Source organism: Ruditapes philippinarum, unplaced genomic scaffold, assembly GCF_026571515.1.
Source record: "Ruditapes philippinarum isolate M1 unplaced genomic scaffold, ASM2657151v2 ctg1891_1_1_1_1, whole genome shotgun sequence".
Taxonomy (NCBI): Eukaryota; Metazoa; Mollusca; class Bivalvia; order Venerida; family Veneridae; genus Ruditapes; species Ruditapes philippinarum.
Genome location: NW_026862536.1, coordinates 72,234 through 93,124, shown reverse-complemented (window position 1 = coordinate 93,124; position 20,891 = coordinate 72,234). Strand labels below are relative to the sequence as shown.

At 33.0% G+C, this 20,891-nt stretch overlaps 1 protein-coding gene across 1 annotated transcript; it reads right to left on the bottom strand.

Annotated features, from left to right (window-relative positions):
* Window positions 1-4,027: 4,027 nt before the first annotated feature.
* Window positions 4,028-13,590, bottom strand: LOC132719395 (uncharacterized). Its single transcript, XM_060703156.1, has 3 exons — window positions 13,250-13,590; window positions 7,995-8,137; window positions 4,028-5,860 (listed from the first exon to the last, which is right to left on the bottom strand). The coding sequence occupies exons 1-3, from the start codon at window positions 13,512-13,514 to the stop codon at window positions 5,141-5,143; spliced, it is 1,128 nt and encodes a 375-aa protein (XP_060559139.1). The 5' UTR covers window positions 13,515-13,590; the 3' UTR covers window positions 4,028-5,140.
* Window positions 13,591-20,891: the final 7,301 nt, after the last annotated feature.

Here is a 20,891-nt window from a genome sequence, read left to right as displayed (position 1 = left end):
ATCACTAAAATAGTGTTTGAGAAACTATTTTTCATGAAAATTCTAAACCATAAATTCAAAGTCGAAAAAGAGGCATAATTTGATAACAATGCAATTCAGAGATTTATAACTTAGAGCGTGTTTTTAACAAGTTTCAAAGCTGTATGATTTATTGGTTTTGAAATACCATGTTTCATGTAACTTCTTAACTACAAATTTCTATGTCAAAATAAGGCATATAATTTGGTCTATATTCAGTATTAGATGGACGAAGAATGAACTACGGGTTGAACCGATTGAAACTGCAGCAAACAACAATTCGAGACTGGTTTGGATTTAAAACTGGAACCCATATAAAAATATAGTGTTTGATTCATACGCTGTGTGTCAATTTGAGATTATATATCCCTGTTCCGGAAATCAAAATAAAAAATGGATACCCAATGCAATGAAATACAAGCAAAGTATTTTCTTTTCTTAATCAATTAAAAAGGCTTATATAAGAATAACATTCTCTTCTTGCATATGAGCCCACATATTTTGTGTTTTAAATAAGTCTCCAGGAAACTTAGGTAAATGAACTTACCTCGTCTGAATTGTTGTCATATTCTGTCATATTTTCCTTTGAAATTATGAGGCAAGCACGTGGAACAATAACAAAATCCATAAGTCAAAAATCAAAAGTCAAAAGTCATAAGAAAATAGTAAAATAAATCTATTAGTCGAAACTCAAAAGTGACCCTCCAAGGCTTCCATATCATGGTCATATTTTATAATTGGTCATATTTACTTAAATTGTTTTACTACTTTGTCAATACTTTAGTTATTGAGGGATTTTGACTAAACAAATTCAAGGGTCAAACTTTCATTATGAAAAATTCAAATATGACCTTGGTCAACCTTTGGTAATAGGAAGAGACATGAGTTAGCCCTGCTAGTAGTGTTTAAGGTGTAAAAAATTTATAAAGAGCGTATTTATCACCAACTTATGTGGTAGTTTTTGTTTTCTTCTGTATAATATACATGCATTCATATTTATGTTGTTTGTTTTTTTTTGGTTTTTTACATTTATAAATTCTGGACATTCTGGTATATATTATGAGTTTTAGATATTTTCAAAATTATATTCTTATAGTTAGAAAGAAATGAAAAAAGTAGTTTAACACGAAGAATAAAGTGTTTGTGATTTTGTCATAATTTCTTGTTTCAAGTTTTAGTTACATTTTCAAGTTGCAATTATATAGTATCAATTCGTGCATATAAAAATACTTGAGAAAATACTTGTAATAAAGTACAACCCAGAAATATCCACGTGCATGTCTGAGGACAAATATAAAGCTACAATTAATAAACATACAAATATATACCTGCAGTTTCAACAATTCCAACGAATATGTCTCGTTATTATATACTCGTATTATGCACAACATATTAATTAGATGAATATTTAACTAAGACAAGTTTTTGAGGCTTGCACAGTATTATCCAGATGGGTAACATGAATTATTGAATACGGTACATGTATGTCGTTTTCTATTACATGTTTATCTATCGTTTTCATGAATGTATCTCTTTTTTAATTGCTTAGAACTTACTTTGATCTATCGAAATCACACCAGACGTTTATTTTTCCATCTTTGCGATGCACTAGAGTTTTTTATTTGAAAGTTCGAACGTTTCTTAAAACAATATCAGACAAATACCAATAATATTTTCATTATGAAAAATGGATTTTGGGTGTTGTCTAGCAATATTGACCTGAGACTCAATCATTTTTGGAGGTTTTTCGTTAGTTTCCGTGGTGTATAACGATTTACAAGTTATGTTTCAATGATAGTAAAGTACTTTATACTTTAGTGGCAAGGATAACAGAATTGTATTCGTGTTGTTGCAAGTTCGGATCTAAGTTCTAGTCCCCAACAAACCTCCTTTTTAGATCTCTTTAACTGATTATTTCGTTTTTAAAATAAAAAGCAACATGAGTTTATAAATCATTTGTTTAATTTCTAGCGTTTATATTATTTTTTTAAATCTCATAACTTTCAAAAATATTTAATTCTTCATTTCATTAATGTCAGTATGTAAAATGATAATAAAAACTTTTATTTCATGAAGGTAACATATTAAGAAATGCATGCTCTTTTTTACAATATTTCCTTTAATTAAACAAGGTAAAGAAACCCACATATATGTATACGCATATTAAATCATGTTTCATCATGATTAGAACCTTCAACCTGCATCTGCAAGAGTGTCGTAAATTTGTCATTAAAGCAAGTAAGGCAAGTGATATGCAAGTAATTTAACTTAATTTAACACATATCGTTGTGCCATACATTAAAATTCGCATGGTTTGTTTACATAATATTCAAATGTCTCAGGTCAGTATAATGCATAGCAATAAACTTACACGTTGTCATGTTTTCGCATCTCCGACTGACTTCGAATATAGGACAGACAATAAATATTTGTTAGAACTTCAAACAAAAAGTTATAATGCCTCAATATGTATCCAGATATTTGTATTTGTTTGTCAATTATAATCATATCTAATAAAGTTATCAACTGATTTATGAGCGTTGTCATATGTGATGTGACTGGTGATAATTAAAGAACAACAATTATGCCCCAGAACTGGTTTTCTCCTTATTTCCTTAATGTACTTTACTTAGATTAATTACCTGAACGTTGCTTTTGACAATTAGAAAGGTTACAGTAAGGAATTCAAAATAGTATTTTGTTTTCATTTTACATAATAGCAAATAAAATCACATTCAGTACTTCTTTCCTCATGTGGTGTGCATCTAACATGCTCTAAAACCATTTATTATTTAAACTTTATAAAACTTACGTGTGTCCTCTATAAAATTAAGAAAAATTGTATCCCTGTCTGATTTATCATGAGTGTTTAACTAAAATTTCCTTAATTGAAGTGTTTAAAATAACGCCCCTGTCCTTGCTTCGCCCTTGTGCTCTCATTGAATGTCGCCCTACCTTATCGATCGTTGTTCTTATATTCCAATATAGAGGTAAGTCCTGTGGTTACATTGGGATGAATCATCCTTTATCCTACAGCCATGATTCATATACTTTTCTGTTTCATTAAGGTCTACTAAACGATGTTATATGTCAAGCTGCGGTCTCACTCCCGGCAGAGCCCAGGATCATCCCGGTAACTTACCGGGATTATCCGGGACGATCCGGGGTGAAATTATTGTTGCGGTCACACTTACCCCGGCAGCACTAAGGTAGTTCCCAAATAACCACCCGGGATGCGCTCCGGATCATCCGGACAGAGCCCAGGTGAAGCTACGGTTCATGTCGGTGCTTCCTCGGTCGTTCACGGATGACGCCGGAAGAGCCCCGGTTGACCCAGGCAGAGCCCCGGTCGATCCAGGCAGAGCCCAGGACGATCCATGCAGAGCCCCGGTAGAACCCCGGTGGATTGAAAACGCCCGAAAATGATAACATTGATACATAATTTTTATTTAATATCATATCCATTGTTCCAGAAAAGTAAGTAATTCATGATGATTTTCTGAAAAATCCTTTTGCCATCCTGGATAGAAGGGAAATGGGAAGGGTTTTAATACAAACATGTGCAATCATCGCAAATTGTCGTTTTTTCGTTGTTGGTAACAGTGCTTCTTCAATTGACATATATTTATATTTGAATTTTCAAGGCAATATCTTTGATAGTTTTGGGCAAAATTTATTTAAAAATGATAAGACGATAATTCAAAAACACGAGCAAATATAAATATTTCTTCCTCTCAATTCCTTACCCATATTTCTTGATTTTATCACTTTTAGGTCAATCACTTGTATTGTCCTAGAGTTGTGCCACAGACAGAAATGTAGTTTATAAAAAACAAACTAGATAGAATTATTGCCCTTGGTCAATGTTTAACTCCTAGTTGCCGTCTATATTTTACCAATGCAACCAGTGCTGATTACAATCAGGCAGCACATCCGTGGTAAGCACTGTTCGTTATTTGCAACAATTTTTAATGGTTTTGTCTATATTGAAAGATTGACAAGTCCATGGTAAGGGTTAAACAATTTCCTAGAAATGTATTTCAACAATATCCAATAAACATACACGAATAGGTACACAAACAAAACCACACAAATCGTATACTCATAAAAACTTCCGGTTAGCACATTAGGTAGAGCGTTGGGATGTGAATCGTGCGACCCGGACAGTCCAAAATACTTTTGTTGTGATTGGTCATGAAATCCTTTTTAAGTTCATTCGTAATGTACCTCCGCGAAAAAAAAACAGTTATCAGTTCATTGCGGAAAGAAAGGCAACTAGTCCAGTAAAAATGTTTGACAGGCTTCCCAACAACTATACGGTGGCTGAATAAATCCACCATAGAATCCCAAGGTGCACAGCTTTACATGCTGACCAACATTTCTGTAAGGTATCTTGATCCTAGGTCAAATACTTTTTGGGCTACTTGCGACACAAGTTAAAAATTGCATATTTTTACAAAGTCAAGGGTAAAAACTCTGCTTATACTGAATAAATCTACAAGCAAACCCCAAGGTGCACAGATTCACATGCTGACAAACATTTCTGTAAAGTTGCATGCCTCTATGTCAAATACTTTTGAGCTACGCGCGACACAAGATGAAAAATGCAAATATATACTAAGTTAAGGACAAAAACTCTGATAAATCTAAATTAATCCACACGCAAAACCCAGACGCACAACTTCACATGCTGATCAACATTATTGTAAAGTTTGTTATATCTAGCTCAAACACTTTAAGTGCTACAAGGACTCATGGACTCACGTACAGACGGACGAACAAGGGCAATTCTAAATGTTCCCGCCCCTAGAGTATATATGGACATAAAAAACAACAACTAAAAAAACAAAAAATAAATAACACATAAACAAGTTCCATTATCTCAGTACTTGATGTATTTGTCATTGTGAGTGGCTTAACTCTTGCGAAGTTTTGGTATAACAACACCTCCAATCACAACCAGAACTATACCAAACGTTGTAACACATACAATGGTGATCATGGTCGGAGCTTTTAGACCAGATCCGTCTTTTTTCTCTGGTGGCGCTGGCTTTACTACAAGAGACGTTTTCGTACAGGCGTATTCGATGCAAAGCACGAGTTCTGTGAGCGTCATCCCGCTTCAAGTTTCTAGGCGTACATAGCCATTTTCTATGCCTTTAGCGACGCTAATCGCCTCGGCTGACACATTAGTTTCGTGGGCGTCTTCGGTGTTGAGGTCAAATTTTGACTTTGGAGCAATCAGCAAATTAATGTAAACGAGATTAACGGCCGGTATATTATCGTTCGACTTCACACTTGTTGGAAATCCGAAATAAAGTACCCCTTTTCTGTACCAACCCATCTTGCTTGCTATTTGATCGGCAATATTTTCTGCAAATTTGTCTAATTTTTCCATTGCCGTATCTTTAGCTATTTGAAACTTCATCTGTATTTTCTCATTGCCAATTGGCAGAATGTCTAAATCACATGATGAGCTAACAACATCTAGCATCTGTTTTAAGATTGCCGTCGCGTCTTGAACTAGTGTACCCTTTACAGTCCAAAATATACGCATCAAGTTTAAGAGGTCAATGGTACAGATGGATGGCTTTCCTTCATCTGGATGAAGATAGCAACCAGAATAAGAATCTAGAGCCGTTTGTTTGATGCTTTCACAATTTGCCTTTACAAAAGGTCTTAGAATGGGTACAAGCTTGACTTGTAGGCATTTGCGTACAGCATCTATCCATTGCTGCACCATCGTGTAAAACTTCCGGTGATGATCGTGGTACAAATTACAAAAATTCTCAGCGTAATCCATAGCATCTGAATTGTCCTCGTCTTGACATGGATAACGTTTCTAAAAAAGAAATAATATATATATTACTGATGCAGCTTCATGTTGAATTTAGTTAATAATTACTATTTCTTTTTTCTATTTTTTTTCGTTTCACAAGATTGCGTGATGATAAGCTAGTTCTTTAAAATCAGAAAATGAAAGGTAATGAGTGCTTATGTTATGGTAAACACACGTTCCGTTATTTTTCTCGGATGTTTTTGTGATAATCAAATTAGAACTATTTGATTTAATTTTCATCTACATGTATTTATTTTAATCTTGAATGTCAACGAACGATATTTTAATGATCCTCATTACTGGATTTATATAAGTTATAATTATGATACACGTGAAGAGATTTTTTAATAATTCCCCAGGGAAATTTCGTATCTCATCTTGTTACCTATGTAAAATGCTAAATATACAAGAAGTCGTTTTATTAGAAAGAGATTGCAATACTTTTAGATTATTGTAAAATGGTAAAAGACAGCTAAATATCGATGTCCATGATATTAAGGTAAAAATTGATATCAAATTAGTTGAACTATTTACTTTCGTTTGATTATCTAGCCTATACATAAAGTAAAGAATGTAATTCTTTTTCTATTTGTTATCCACATTATGTATTTATTTAGTTGCATGTTGATTGTCATGCCTGTTGTTACAAATGTAGCCTTGACGAAATTAAATTTCAGTTGACTTGTATGAGTGGGGTAATTTTACTTTTAAAGAAATGATTTACACAAATGTCTGTTTTAAAACGATAAACTTAAATGTAGTTTGATACTTAATGATATTTCCTTCCGGTGATATTTTTGTTCTAATAAGCAAGTAGCATGTTATTGTTATGAAATCTATTTGTAATAAATTGCTGATAAGACATACAGGTAACTTTCGGATTGTTGGCAAAAATATGGTGGTTTATAAAATGCATTTATAATAAACTTATTTTTCATGAAACAGCTTAGTATTTTATATCATTAGAAAGGTCATTTTACTCATATTTTATACATTCAAAAGTAAATTTTCAAAACGCTTTCATTTTTTTTTTTGTAAAAGCTAAACTAAGTTCTAGAAAACTATTGAAATAACAGTTAAAATAGCTGAGCTTTCTTTTTTAAAAGCAAAAAATGAAAATCCACTTATATATGTAAAGAACTTTCAAATAATATACGAATCTAAAAGATTGGTCCACAAATAAAAAAATTATTAAAATTTAAAAGTTCTGCTGCTTATAATGCATATAAATATTGGTTCTTCTTGCCAACCGGTAAATCTGCTAAATTCTGGTAGCAGGTGCTTGTGATGTCATCAGTCAACTTGCCTATACGTCAATTTGAGTTCAATATGGCCGCTACTTATATTTTTTTATTAAAACAGGAACGTTTATTAAACATCTTTATAATATACATCCCTGATTGAAAAAATTATAAACTGTCAATATCTTGTATATTGTTATATCTATATGAAGACAATTTGTTAACAACTACTCTGAAACATTTTTGTTATGATTGTATTCATGAATTAGTGATTGGAAAAATGTTTTACGCTTTAGCTATATTATATATCAATGCTTAAATGCTATATGTAGTTTAATGCCTAATAAAATATATCATTCGTTTGTATTGTATAAATCTTAAATTGACAGTCTAAATAATAGAATATCATAATACTGACTTGTAATACTAGTTTTATCAACAGGGGTTAAATCAATCTTGCCAAATCTTATATTTTTGCTGCTTGATTAATAGCATTATAAAAAGGTTAGTCATCTATCGAAATGAATTTGTGCAAATCTATATTAAACCGTTTATTTTGTTTAATACACTTGATATAGCTTTTGTTAAGTGGACCATGCTATTTATTTGTAGATTTAGGTCGTAGACATATTAAAGGCCCGTAAAACCCTCAAAATCTCAGTCTCTTTATTTCTAAGAACTTTCTGTTTTTATTCATTAGCCACATAGCGTAACCACCTTTTGCCTCTGTTGCAATTAAATAAACATAATTTAATGCATGCTTGTCCATTCTTAAAAAAGAACTACAAATAGTCTCTGTATATATAAGACAGTCCTTGTACCAACTACAAATATACTCTATATCTCACCTTAAAGCAGCCGTTGTACTTACTACAAATATACTCTATATATCTCACCTCAAGGCAGTCCTTGTACCAGCTACAATCCGAACCGGTAGGACTAAAGCACCAATCCGGGATAGATGATGTCACGACAGTCGGTTGTGTAGTCACATTTCTCGGAGCATCTGGTGTACATGCGCAGTCGTCATAAACTTCCCCTGGAGAGATTAAAAGCAATACTTCATGGTAGGGAGTTAAAATCTAATTTTTAGGCGAAGACGTACATCAGTATATTGTGACATCTTTTATGGGCAAACGTGACATTTTAATCACGTGTAAAAGTCATTTGGTGATGTGACAAGATTTATATTTATCGTATTCAAACAATCGTTGTCGTACCTCGATGAGATCGGATACTCACGGCACGTGCCCAAATTTTTGTTATATAATCATGCGATACTTATTAAGCTCATAGTGATCATTCAATAAAGATGAGAACATTGGTAGTGAAGGCCACGTGATTTTGGTGAACATAGATGTAGCCATTTAGTGGTCAGCTCTATTTGCCAGCCAATGAAATCAATGTATTTTGCAAGAGTTAGAATGTTTATTTAAAAAAAAATTATAAAGAAGTAATATATACTATATAAAATCAGTTCATACTAATCATAGAAAGTTTTATAGCGCACAGAAAGTACTATGTTACATATTTATAGTAATCAAAAAGTAATCATCTTCCTTATTTAAACTTCTTAACCATGTTGTTTACTTTGCCCTCAAATGCAGTAAATAATTATTGTATTTACTAATAACAAAGTTAAAATTGGTTATTCATAGTCTATGCATTCTACAGAATATTGATAGCTCTTGTTTTTTTCTTTATATTCAAATTTCAAAGGGTATTTTAAGGGAAGATAAACAAATTAGTTGGTTAAAAACATTTTTTTCCATCCTATAGCATGTGCCGTTCCCCTGTGTATGATACACTTAGTATAGAATGTATAGAACAAAACAAATTTAATTGTTCAAAATTGTTGTGTATTAGTTAGAGAAAATCGATCGCTTATCTAATTGTTGAATTTAAATTGAAAACAAAAGATTACTTGATTTTAAAATCGTTAATTGGCATGGTATACAATTGACAATAAGCCAACACTTGTAGCATAATAAACATTTATTCAATAGACTGTTGCATTCTCAACATTCCTTGCACTAAAAATATGTTTTATAACACTGAATCATAAACAACATAAGGAAAATTAAAACTTGGGGGCTAATACAAAATGAACTATTATAATTATAATGTTATAAATATGACCCAATGCAAATTGAAGTAACGTTTTTAAAAATTGGTGACATGTGATAAAAAGATAAATACATGTAAGTTTTATTTCTAATAGGTTGCTCTTATAACAAAAAAGTAGAAAAACGATCAAAACGGCAAATTTGAAAATATGTTTAAGGCTTGGTTTAAATGAGCCAAAGTAGTAATTTTAAGTCACCGCCAACGCCCCCCAGGGACCGGCTGAAGAAGAATTCAACATTTTAATATGATCACGGTGAATTTTTGAATTTCGAAACAACCGGAGATGCGTTCACAAGGCGGTGATCATGGAACCATCAATTTGATACGTTGTGATATTCTGTTAAAACCGACATATGGTTCTCAAGTAAAAAATATGCGTGTGGCTCAAAAGTATAAAGAAATGTGTGTGTGTGCAATGGGCGTAATTACACACTATACTGTCAAAGGCAGTTAAACTTTTGCTTTTCTCGAGGAAAAAAGCAACCAAATAAACAGGCTGCCATTTAAAAATATGTCCATTTTCCTAACGAGTCACGTGAATTATAAGCTTAAAGAACTTAAGAAGCCCTATTTGCAGTAAACTAAAAAATAATTAACAAAAATATGTCGAATTTGAGAAAATAAATAATGCGTGCACTTTAGGAATAATAGATCTTGAGAAGGTAGAACAACAAGACCATCCTCCCTGGTGTAAAAAGAAATTCAATTAAACTTTAAAAAATCCTAGCTTCTTAAAGGTTAATTGAGTATTTAATTTCTAAGATTTAAGGTTGACTATATTTCTATTACAAAGAATGTGGGTACACTGAAGACAACAAATGAGTCACGACTGTTTCCCATTAATGCCATTTAATAATACAAAGTGCATACCCTTAATATATTCATTAAATTTGGCCTGTCTTAATATTTAATATTTACTGAACCGGCGTTTATTCATAATGCAGGTCTTTATACCAATTCAATTTATTCAATTCAATATTTTATTTGGCATAAACATATACAATGTTCATCGCCAATACACAACTGTATGACGGATATAATGTACAATTGTGAAAAGTATGTTATTGTAAAGTTACAGTTGTAGATGATAAATGCATTTAATAATTGATTAGGCAATAAATGACATTAGTCATATATGATTTTTTAAAATTATTTTACAGTATCAACACAATGCAGGAAGTACTTAACAAGCTATATCAATAAATACAAACTCATTTTTAAAAAAATGATGAAAACAATGCAATATGGTCATTTCATATTTCTTTTAACATTAGCTAAATATATAAATATTGAGGTTTTGTTTAAAATGTTACTCTGAGTACAAGATAATAATGTTTTAGATTTGTTCAAATTAGGCCAATGACAAATAATATGTCGGCAAACATGCGTTTCTTATTTCTCTATAAAAAGGGCAAACTAGTAAAAATTGATATTCGTTTTCAACACTACCCATATTACATTTTGTACATATTCTAAATCTTCTGTTAATATTTCTAAGCCTTCCCTCTTCTATAAGTAGATTATGAGCGGAACATCTTAGCCTAGATAATGCAATTCTGTGATTAATATTAGAGATACTTGATAAATATTTCTCTGTACAAAAAATCTGTTCTTTATCAAACAATATGTTTCCTAGTTTTGGTGAGTTACGAAAGTTCAGACAATAAAACTGTTGAATATACTGATCATAAATTGAGCTAATATGTAAATTTGTTCAGATGTTTCCATAGGTAGGAAAAACCTGTTTCATCTAAAATGTTCTTAACATTTTTAGACCAGTTATTTACTGGATTACCCTTAAAATCATGCTTCATAAATAATGTATACATGAGGGAATCTGTGGTTGACATTATCTTAAACCAATATTTAATCATTCTTAATCTTCTACGCATAAAATATAGTGGAAGTCTTCCGAATTCACCATATAATGTTTAAATTGATGTTTGTGTTGAACTTGAAAAGTTTGCTTTAAAAAAATTTCATATGTACCTTTTCAATATCTGGTGCCTAATGAAAACCCCACACTTCACACCATAATTCAAAATAGAGCAAACCATCGAATCAAAAGAGTTAAATTTTTCAGAAATATTAAACGATACAACATCGAAATAAAAATTAAGAGGAATACAATTGCTTCTCTGTGCTTGTTGTGATAATGTTTCCTGAGCTTGATAAAACATCCGCTAGAAGATAACGTTACACCTAAATATGTAAAAAGTACGTACAGTATTGAGCTTACGAGTGTTATAAAATACTTTAAAATGTTTTCTGGATAATTTCCCTTTTTAAAAACCATAGCAACTGTTTTATCAATGTTAACTGTTATACCCCAATTGTTACAATACACAAGTAAATTATCTAACATTCGTTGAAGCCCTTCAGAAGCATATGACATAAAAACAGTGTTGTCCGCAAAAAGTAATAAGAAAACTTTCAGTTCCTCTAAACAAAACGAATCTATTGTGTCATCAAAAAATACATAGATACATATCATTTATGAAAAAACAGAAATAATAACGGCGATAAAGGCTCGTCTTGTTTAACACCTTTAACACTGTCAAAACTTTCAGAACAAATACCATTTACTCGTACACAACTCTTTACATTTTCTTACATTTTTACAACATTTTAACAAATTTTGTCCAAGCACCTGATTCTAATTACTTTAACCATAAACCATTTCTATATACAACATCGAAAGCTTTTTTAAAGTCAACAAAAGCACACCGGACTCGTGTTTGTTCATAATACTGGACAAGAGTTTGTTCATTATACTGGACACGTGTTTGTTAATTATACTGGACACGTGTTTGTTCATAATACTGGACACGTGTTTGTTCATAATACTGGATACGTGTTTGTTTATAATACTTGACACGTGTTTGTTCATATACATGATCCGTGTTTGCTTATATTACGGAACGTTTACTTACTTACTGCAGGTTTAAACAATCTTTTAATTTTGAAACATATTTAAATTCAATAAATGAGAGAAAATTTCGGATTGCCTTAAGTAGATTTAAATTATCTTCGCATAATTTAGAAATAGAAAGAGGTAGATATCTTAATATAGAACGAAATAATAGAATATGTAAATTTTGCAACCAAGATAATATGATTGAAGATGAGTATCATTTTCTTCTTGTCTGCCCACTATTTCGAGAAATAAGGAAAAAATACTTAAAACCATATTTTTGTAGATGGCCAACTCTTAATAAATTCGATGGACTGATGTCCATAGATAATGAAAGACAACTGTTAAACTTATCAAAATATTTTTTTTCAAATAAATAAAGGAATAGTTTAGAAATTACATATAGTTATCATATTTGTATCGTGATTTAAATTTACCTACATATAGATGTCAAAATAGTCTATTTATTGTGTAAGCTTCTCTATGCAGAAACTATCAGACTGCTAATGATTTCTCGTGTCATTTGTCACCTTATGTCAATTGAATAGTATGGCTAAAAGCATTGTAATGCTTAATTGCTAAATAAATGATGTTGTTGTTGTTGTTATTGTTGTTGTTGGTGGTGGTGGTGGTTGTTGTCGTTGTTGTTGTTGAAATATTACGGATCCGTGTTTATTCATAATACGCCCGAGTTTATTCGTATTACCGGACTCGTGTTTCATTCCTATTATTTGACCCGACCGTGTTTAATTATGATAATGGATTTTGAAAAATTGTGAATAAGTCGTTAAGACTTGAATTTAAGAAGCATTATAACAATGACAATGAAAGTCGAAAATATCAAACCGCTCTTACGTTGTTTTTACATGTCACAACTTACTTTACTTCAAAATATCTCACTGGTGGTACAGGGGTCATAGGTTTGATCCCACGGCCAATACTCATAAAAGTCTCAAATGAGATCATAAAAAATCAAGGTCCCGTATGACCTTTGGAACGAGACCACTTCCTTACCCATGCACTACCTAAAAAGAGAATAAAACAAATAACAGAATTCGCGTTTTTTTTGTTTGTTTTTTTTGGGTTTTTTTTCCATCAAAAATAGATTACCTTGTTCTTGATGATGAACCTCAAGCATGCACTGATACCAACAGGTCAAGGATGTATTCCGGCATGTGTGAAATCCCTCCGAGAAAGTATCTATATACGTGTCAGTGAGACATGTTGCCCATTGGTGCTTGGTATAGGAAAGTGAAAATAAGACACATTCAGTTGCGCCTATTTTGTATGATCCAGATTCTGTAGATTTGTAGCAAATACATCTAGCTGATCCAAATAATATTGAAAACAATATAAAATAAAGAAAATATCCCATGCTTGATTATAAATGTTTTCCTTCTTTCTCTTTATAGTGTACGTAACACTTCCTGTTTAGCTGGCTACATGTTGGCGTCCGGTTAAATAGTGGGGGAATAAAACAAGGAAGCTTTTTATTTCATAGATTTCGCAGAATTTTGTCATATTTCGTTTCAAGGTGAAACATAATACGTTTGAACTCTTATCTGTCAAATTCTTCATTCGAGTCACCAAGTACTTTATTAAATATGTTTAAATCATTTTACTCGTACAGGTTTCTATGAAAGATTTTTATGGAAAAAATAATATTGCTTTTCTTCATATTGAATGGTAAATCTATGCAATATAATTATTTCAATAAGTTGTATATTTAAGCGCAAATGTTTAGTGTTTCGCGATATGCTATTTGTTAACAAGCAAACCTACCTGTGTCTAATTTTGTTTCCAAATTACATATATATTTCTCAAAATCGTTTAAGACTCACAATGCATAACCATGCAGAAATTACAGCATTCGGGAGCCGGTACCATAACCAGTTTTTTTTCTCACATAACATTACTTCAGGATGGGGAGGGTGTGTTGTCCGTCTCACCTATTAATCCCCTATTAATCAACCCAATCAAAGACATACCACCAGAATTGTATGTTTGCAAATCTGACGGATGAATTTAATCCATTATGTATGAAACGGTGGGTCCATAGCTGCGGCGGCGAATCATTCATCGCAGATGCAGCGGATAGATATGGCTTTTACATGTGGTAGTATCAGTGTTTGGACACCTCACCCCTATCTGCCCCTGAACCCCTACTATAACCCTGAAAAAAATCAACACTCTAGCTAAGGCTTATAATAAGGTACAAAATACAAAACCGCCGATAAAATTATGAACAAAATAATTCCACTATAAAAATTATAGTTATAGAAAGTTGAAAAGCCTACTTCACTGTATACATGTATGTTCATTTGCCAAACAATGTGGAACACGGGAAATCGTCGTTCCGGCGACTATGGCGCATTCCGAAGACATTTAGCGTCATACAGTTAGTGTTTTATTACAGAAACTTAGAAACAATATCTCATGAGATTTCTTCTTCAAATTTTGACGTAATTAATCATAAGTTTAGTGTTGAATACAATCTGGTCATAGAGTTATTTCAGCCAAATAGTCTATGTAAGTTTGATCGTTCCTATTGCAAAATAACCGGCGTGATATGCCCTGTAGTGATCACCAAGCCGGCGCTTAAAAAATTATCAGCTAAGAGAAGACGTCAATACAAAACAAATTTACAAATGAAATGTTTATTTGTCTTTTTCAGGGAATGAAACACACAATAATTATTAAGTATAAAAAATCACCATACTAAAGTCACATTATTCATCACATAGAACAAATTCTATTGAGCCGTATACGTGCTCACAAAAAACACAAATTAACAAGGTATCAACAATATGTCAGAAAACTTAATTATATTCACGAAGTCTATTTTTTTTTTTTTTTTTTTCTTTTTTTTTTTGGAAAATACGTCCTAAGATTAAAACCCCTTTTCATTTAAATTCACGCGCTAATCACAATTACAGATGGATCTTACTAGCCAATTGATTCATACTAAGTGAAACTTTAGAACTATTTCATATTTTTTTCTTTAGCAAACAATATAGTGTTTCTTATTTGAAAACTTGACATATACATTTATAACATTACCACAAGCACTTGTCCAGTTGAGAAAACATGTGTGGTATATACAGGCGAATTCACTCCAGTCCTGTGTTCACAAGCATTTAAAGTTCACGATAAAAATTTATATTGGTATAATGTCAAATATGCTTTAACATATTAAATATTTAAAATTTAAAGTGGACATGTATTACATAAGAAGATAAAAATCTAAAAATGTGTGTCAGGTAGCGAAACACTATTGGGGAAACCAATTAAAATGTCAGACTTTCGTTAAAATAAAACACCATAAATCATAGGAATTTTTATGTATGAATATATAATGATAAAAAAACAGAAAGTTCCAGTTCCGATGTGACATATTGATTTATATTGGCAACAAAAATATATTATATTGAAATTTCAGAGCATATTTTATTAATATGTTTTAAAATGTTTTTTTCAAATAACAGCGGGCTTTTATGTTTCTTATTTATATCATTTCAGACAAGCAAAACTATATTATAGCAATTTTAGAGTTGATTGATTAAAAAAAAAGGATTCTGTGTACGTACTGACTCGAAAGCTTCACGAAAGGACTAGCTGTTGATAGGAGCAATAAATATGGCGCTCGGTTTCTTAACAGTTTTACTACGGTGTTCCGTTTTGACACGTTTGGACAATCGTGACATTTTATTTATTCTGTACCCGCGATGCACGATGGTACGATGGTGAAAACGCGATGGCACGATGGTACGATGGTGAAATCACGATGGTACGATGGTGAAATCGCGATGGTGCGATAGTACGATGGTGAAAACGCGATGTTACATCGCGTTTTCACCATCGTACCATCGTGATTTCACCATCGTACCATCGCGTTTTCACCATCGTACCATCGCACCATCGCGCTTTCACCATCGTACCATCGCGTTTTCACCATCGTGCCATCGCGATTTCACCATCGTACCATCGCGTTTTCACCATCGTGCCATTGCGATTTCACCATCGTACCATCGCGTTATCACCATCGTGCCATCGCCTTCCGGTGGACATGCGCATTGTACATCTTTATCAACAATGAATGAATGCATAACTATGTATTATGTGAGAGGCTATACGTATCGAGACATTTTAAATATAGTGAGGCTTAAAACGGGATTTGATCTCACTATTAATCACAGACTATTTAATAAGTGATGTGTATTAAGATTCAATCATTTTAAAACCTTTATGCACTGTGCTTAATTCATCTTGTTTACCGTAACAAGATGAATTAAGCACAGTGCATAAAGGTTTTATAATGATTGAATCTTAATACACAACACTTATTAACCCATTACTTCATGAGCATTTTGTGAAAAATGGCTGTTTTCATTGAAAAGTCTCCCGTTACAAGTTCAAATTGCTATAATACTATAAAAAATGCTTCAACACTAATCAAACTTGGCACAAATGTTGACTGGACCATTGCCCTTGCAACAACATGCTCAGGCTTAAATTTTCTGTTACCATGGCAACGAGGGGACATCTCAAAATTGCCAAAAATCACTATTTTGCGTTGATTTTTTCCATCAAAATTGATTTCAAAGTGCTGCAACTTCTCAATGGATTGAGATAGAGTCAAATGCTTTTCAGCGTTGGTTACACGTTACCTTATGATCAATATGGGGTCATTTATAGCCTCTCACAAGTCCAAAATTTTCTTGGCGATGAGGGGGACTCCGCCCCCTTTAAACCCCCCAAACAGAAGGGGGCACATCCCCCTTCTGGCAACCCCCTGATGTATCTTTTGGTTAGGGGCAGCGCCGAAAAAGAGGTCACTTTTTTTAACAACATTTCTCAAACAAAAACAAGTGTTGGGGGCCTAAATAAGGCATTTTTTCACCAATTGAGACAACAAAAAGGGGGGGTAAAAAGGCGTTAAAAGGCGTGTATATAACGTAATGGGTTAAATAGTCTGTGATTAATAGTGAGATCAAATCCCGTTTTAAGCCTCACTATATTTAAAATGTCTCGATACGTATAGCCTCTCACATAATACATAGTTATGCATTCATCCATTGTTGATAAAGATGTACAATGCGCATGTCCACCGGAAGGCGATGGCACGATGGTGAAAACGCGATGGTACGATGGTGAAATCGCGATGGCAGGATGGTGAAATCGCGATGGCACGATGGTGAAAACGCGATGGCACGATGGTGAAAGCGCGATGGTACGATGGTGAAATCGCGATGGCACGATGGTGAAAACGCGATGGTACGATGGTGAAATCGCGATGGCACGATGGTGAAAACGCGATGGTACGATGGTGAAAGCGCGATGGTGCGATGGTACGATGGTGAAAACGCGATGGTACGATGGTGAAATCACGATGGTACGATGGTGAAAACGCGATGTAACATCGCGTTTTCACCATCGTACTATCGCGCCATCGCGATTTCACCATCGTATCATCGTGATTTCACCATCGTACCATCGCGTTTTCACCATCGTACCATCGTGCATCGCGGGTACAGAATAAATAAAATGTCACGATTGTCCAAACGTGTCCAAACGGAACACCGTAGTTTTACTGACTGTTACAGGACTTTTTTGTTGCATTGTTACTGTCACAGCAGAGACGGCATTCACTAATCTTATAAGGTTCAATTTAGATGGATTAAGCTGCACGCATTCTGTTTTCAGTGTCAACAACGTTTTCAGTGAGATTGTTTGTGCATTCATATGTTCAAAAACTTCTCTATGTGCCGCAATATCATACAATACAATCACTTACAATTGTGTTGGGTGTTACATGTTTGACATGGCGGAAAATGTGGAGTCGCAGGAAAGGGTCCTATTTTATGGAGTTCTTGGAGGTTATTAATTATTTAAAAAAACTAAGAAAGCTACATCGGAAAGCCAAAAATTGAAAGTCTGTACCTCTTAGAACTAACAAAACCTTCACATTTTATATGCTTTACTGTGACATTTGACTTTGAGTCGTTAATTAATTTATGAGACAGTTTTCTGTGAATTTTTTGTTTATATTTTACACTAGCAGTCATGTGTGCAAATTGTGCTAAGATGTTTTTAAGTAACATCTTACTAACATTAGTATGATTTAGACCAACCAGAAATCCATCATATTTGAAATGTTGCTTTGACTAAGTATCAACTTACAGATTTTATGGAATTGTGAATTACGAATGTTATCAATTACATTCAGCGTGATACAGTATAGCACGTGGTCAAGTTGCTGTTGAGATGTAACACATTTTTTAATGTCTCGGTCATTTGACTCGTCTATCTACTCTCTTTATATTGTGGGCACTGTTCTTTTTTCTCTCCGTCATTTAATAGCAACAATTATTGATGGAGAAATTTTTACTGAAAAAAATTCCCGACTGCATATAGCAAAACTTTAATAACTTACTTCAAGAACCAAAATGAAATTATTCTCTATCTTATCGGTATTGTCATTTGGATTTGAAGAATTAATCCACTAATGCTTCTAACTGATATCCGTAAGAGAGAAGTTGCACATGGAGACGTCTTCCCACGTACTACATACTGTATATAATAATGGATTTTGAAAAATGGTGAATAAATCGTTAAGACTTGAATTTAAGAAGCATTATAACAATGACAATGAAAGTCGAAAATATCAAACCGCTCTTACGTTGTTTTTACATGTCACAACTTACTTTACTTCAAAATATCTCACTGGTGGTACAGGGGTCATAGGCTTTATCCCACGGCCAATACTCATAAAAGTCTCAAATGAGATCATAAAAAATCAAGGTCCCGTATGACCTTTGGAACGAGACCACTTCCTTACCCATGCACTACCTAAAAAAAGAGATTAAAACAACCAACAGAATTCGCGTTTTTTTTTGTTTTTGTTTTTTGTTGTTGTTTTTTTTTCCATCAAAGAAGATTACCTTGTTCTTGATGATGAACCTCAAGCATGCACTGATACCAACAGGTCAAGGATGTATTCCGGCATGTGTGAAATCCCTCCGAGAAAGTATCTATATACGTGTCAGTGAGACATGTTGCCCATTGGTGCTTGGTATAGGAAAGTGAAAATAAGACACATTCAGTTGCGCCTATTTTGTATGATCCAGATTCTGTAGATTTGTAGCAAATACATCTAGCTGATCCAAATAATATTGAAAACAATATAAAATAAAGAAAATATCCCATGCTTGATTATAAATGTTTTCCTTCTTTCTCTTTATAGTGTACCTAACACTCCTGTGTAGCTGGCTACAGGTGGGCATCCGGTTAAATAGTGGGAGAATGAAACAAGGAAGCTTTTTTATTTCATAGACTTCGCAGAATTTTGTCATATTTCGTTTCATGGTGAAACATAACGAATACACTTTGTTTTTCTTTGTGAATTTCTTTCCGTTAACTTCTTCAATCGACGCCAAGTCCTTTATTAAATATGTTTAAATCATTTTACTCGTACAGGTTTCTTTGAAAGATTTGTTCATGAAAAATAAATTAATTGTTGCTTTTTTCGTATTAAATGGCAAATCTATTTTATATTGTATATTTATAAGTTGTATATGTAAGCGCAAATGTTTAGTGTGTCACGATATACTATTTCTTTACAAGCAAACCTACCTATGTTTAATTTTGATTCCGAATTGCATATATATTTTTTTAAATCGTTGAAGACTCACAATGCATAACCATGCTGAAATTACAGAATTCGAGAGCCAGTTTTTTTCTCACATATCATTATTTCAGGGTGGGGTGTGATCTGTTGTCAGTCTCCCTTATTAATTAACCCAATCCAATACATACCATCAGAATTGTTGGTCTGCATATCTGACGAATGAATTTAATCAATTATGTATGAAACGATGGGTCCATCGCTGCGGCGGCGAAGCATTCATCGCAGATGCGGCGGATAGATCTGACTTTCACAGGTGGCAGTATCAGTGTTTGGACACCCAATCCCTATCTGCCCCTGGACCCCTACTATAACCCTGAAAAAAACACTCTAAGGCTTTTAATAAGGTACAAAATACAAAACCACCGATAAAATTATGAACAAAAAATTCCACTATAAAAATTATAGTTATAGAAAGTTAAAAAAAAAAGCCTACTAAATTGTATATGTTCATTTGCCAAACAATGTGGAACACAGGAAATCGTCGTTTCGGCGACTGAGGCGCATTCCGAAGGCATCTCGCCTCATACAGTTATTGTTTTATTACAATAACTTAAACAATATCTCATGAGATTTCTTCTTCAATTTTTGACGTAATTAATCATAAGTTTAGTGTTGAATACAATTTGATAATAGAGTTATTTCAGCCAAAGAATAACCAATGTAAGTTTGATCAACAACCGGCGAGATATGCCCTGTAGTGATCACCAAAGCTGGCGCTTAAAACTTTATCAGCTTTAAGAGAAGACGTCAATACAAATTTACAAATGAAAAGTTTATTTGTCTTTTTCATCACATAGAATAAATTCTATTGAGACATATACGTGTGTAAAAAATCATTCACAAAAAAACACAAATTAACAAGGTATCAACAATATGGCAGATAACTTAATTATATTCACGAAGTCCTTTATATAGTCCTTTTTTGGGGGCAAAATACGTTGAAAATTAAAAATTTCATTGAAATTCACACGCTATAATGACAGGACTGGCATGTATATACAGCTGGATCTTACTAGCCAATTGATTCATGCAAAGTGAAACCTAAGAACTCTTTCATATTTTTTT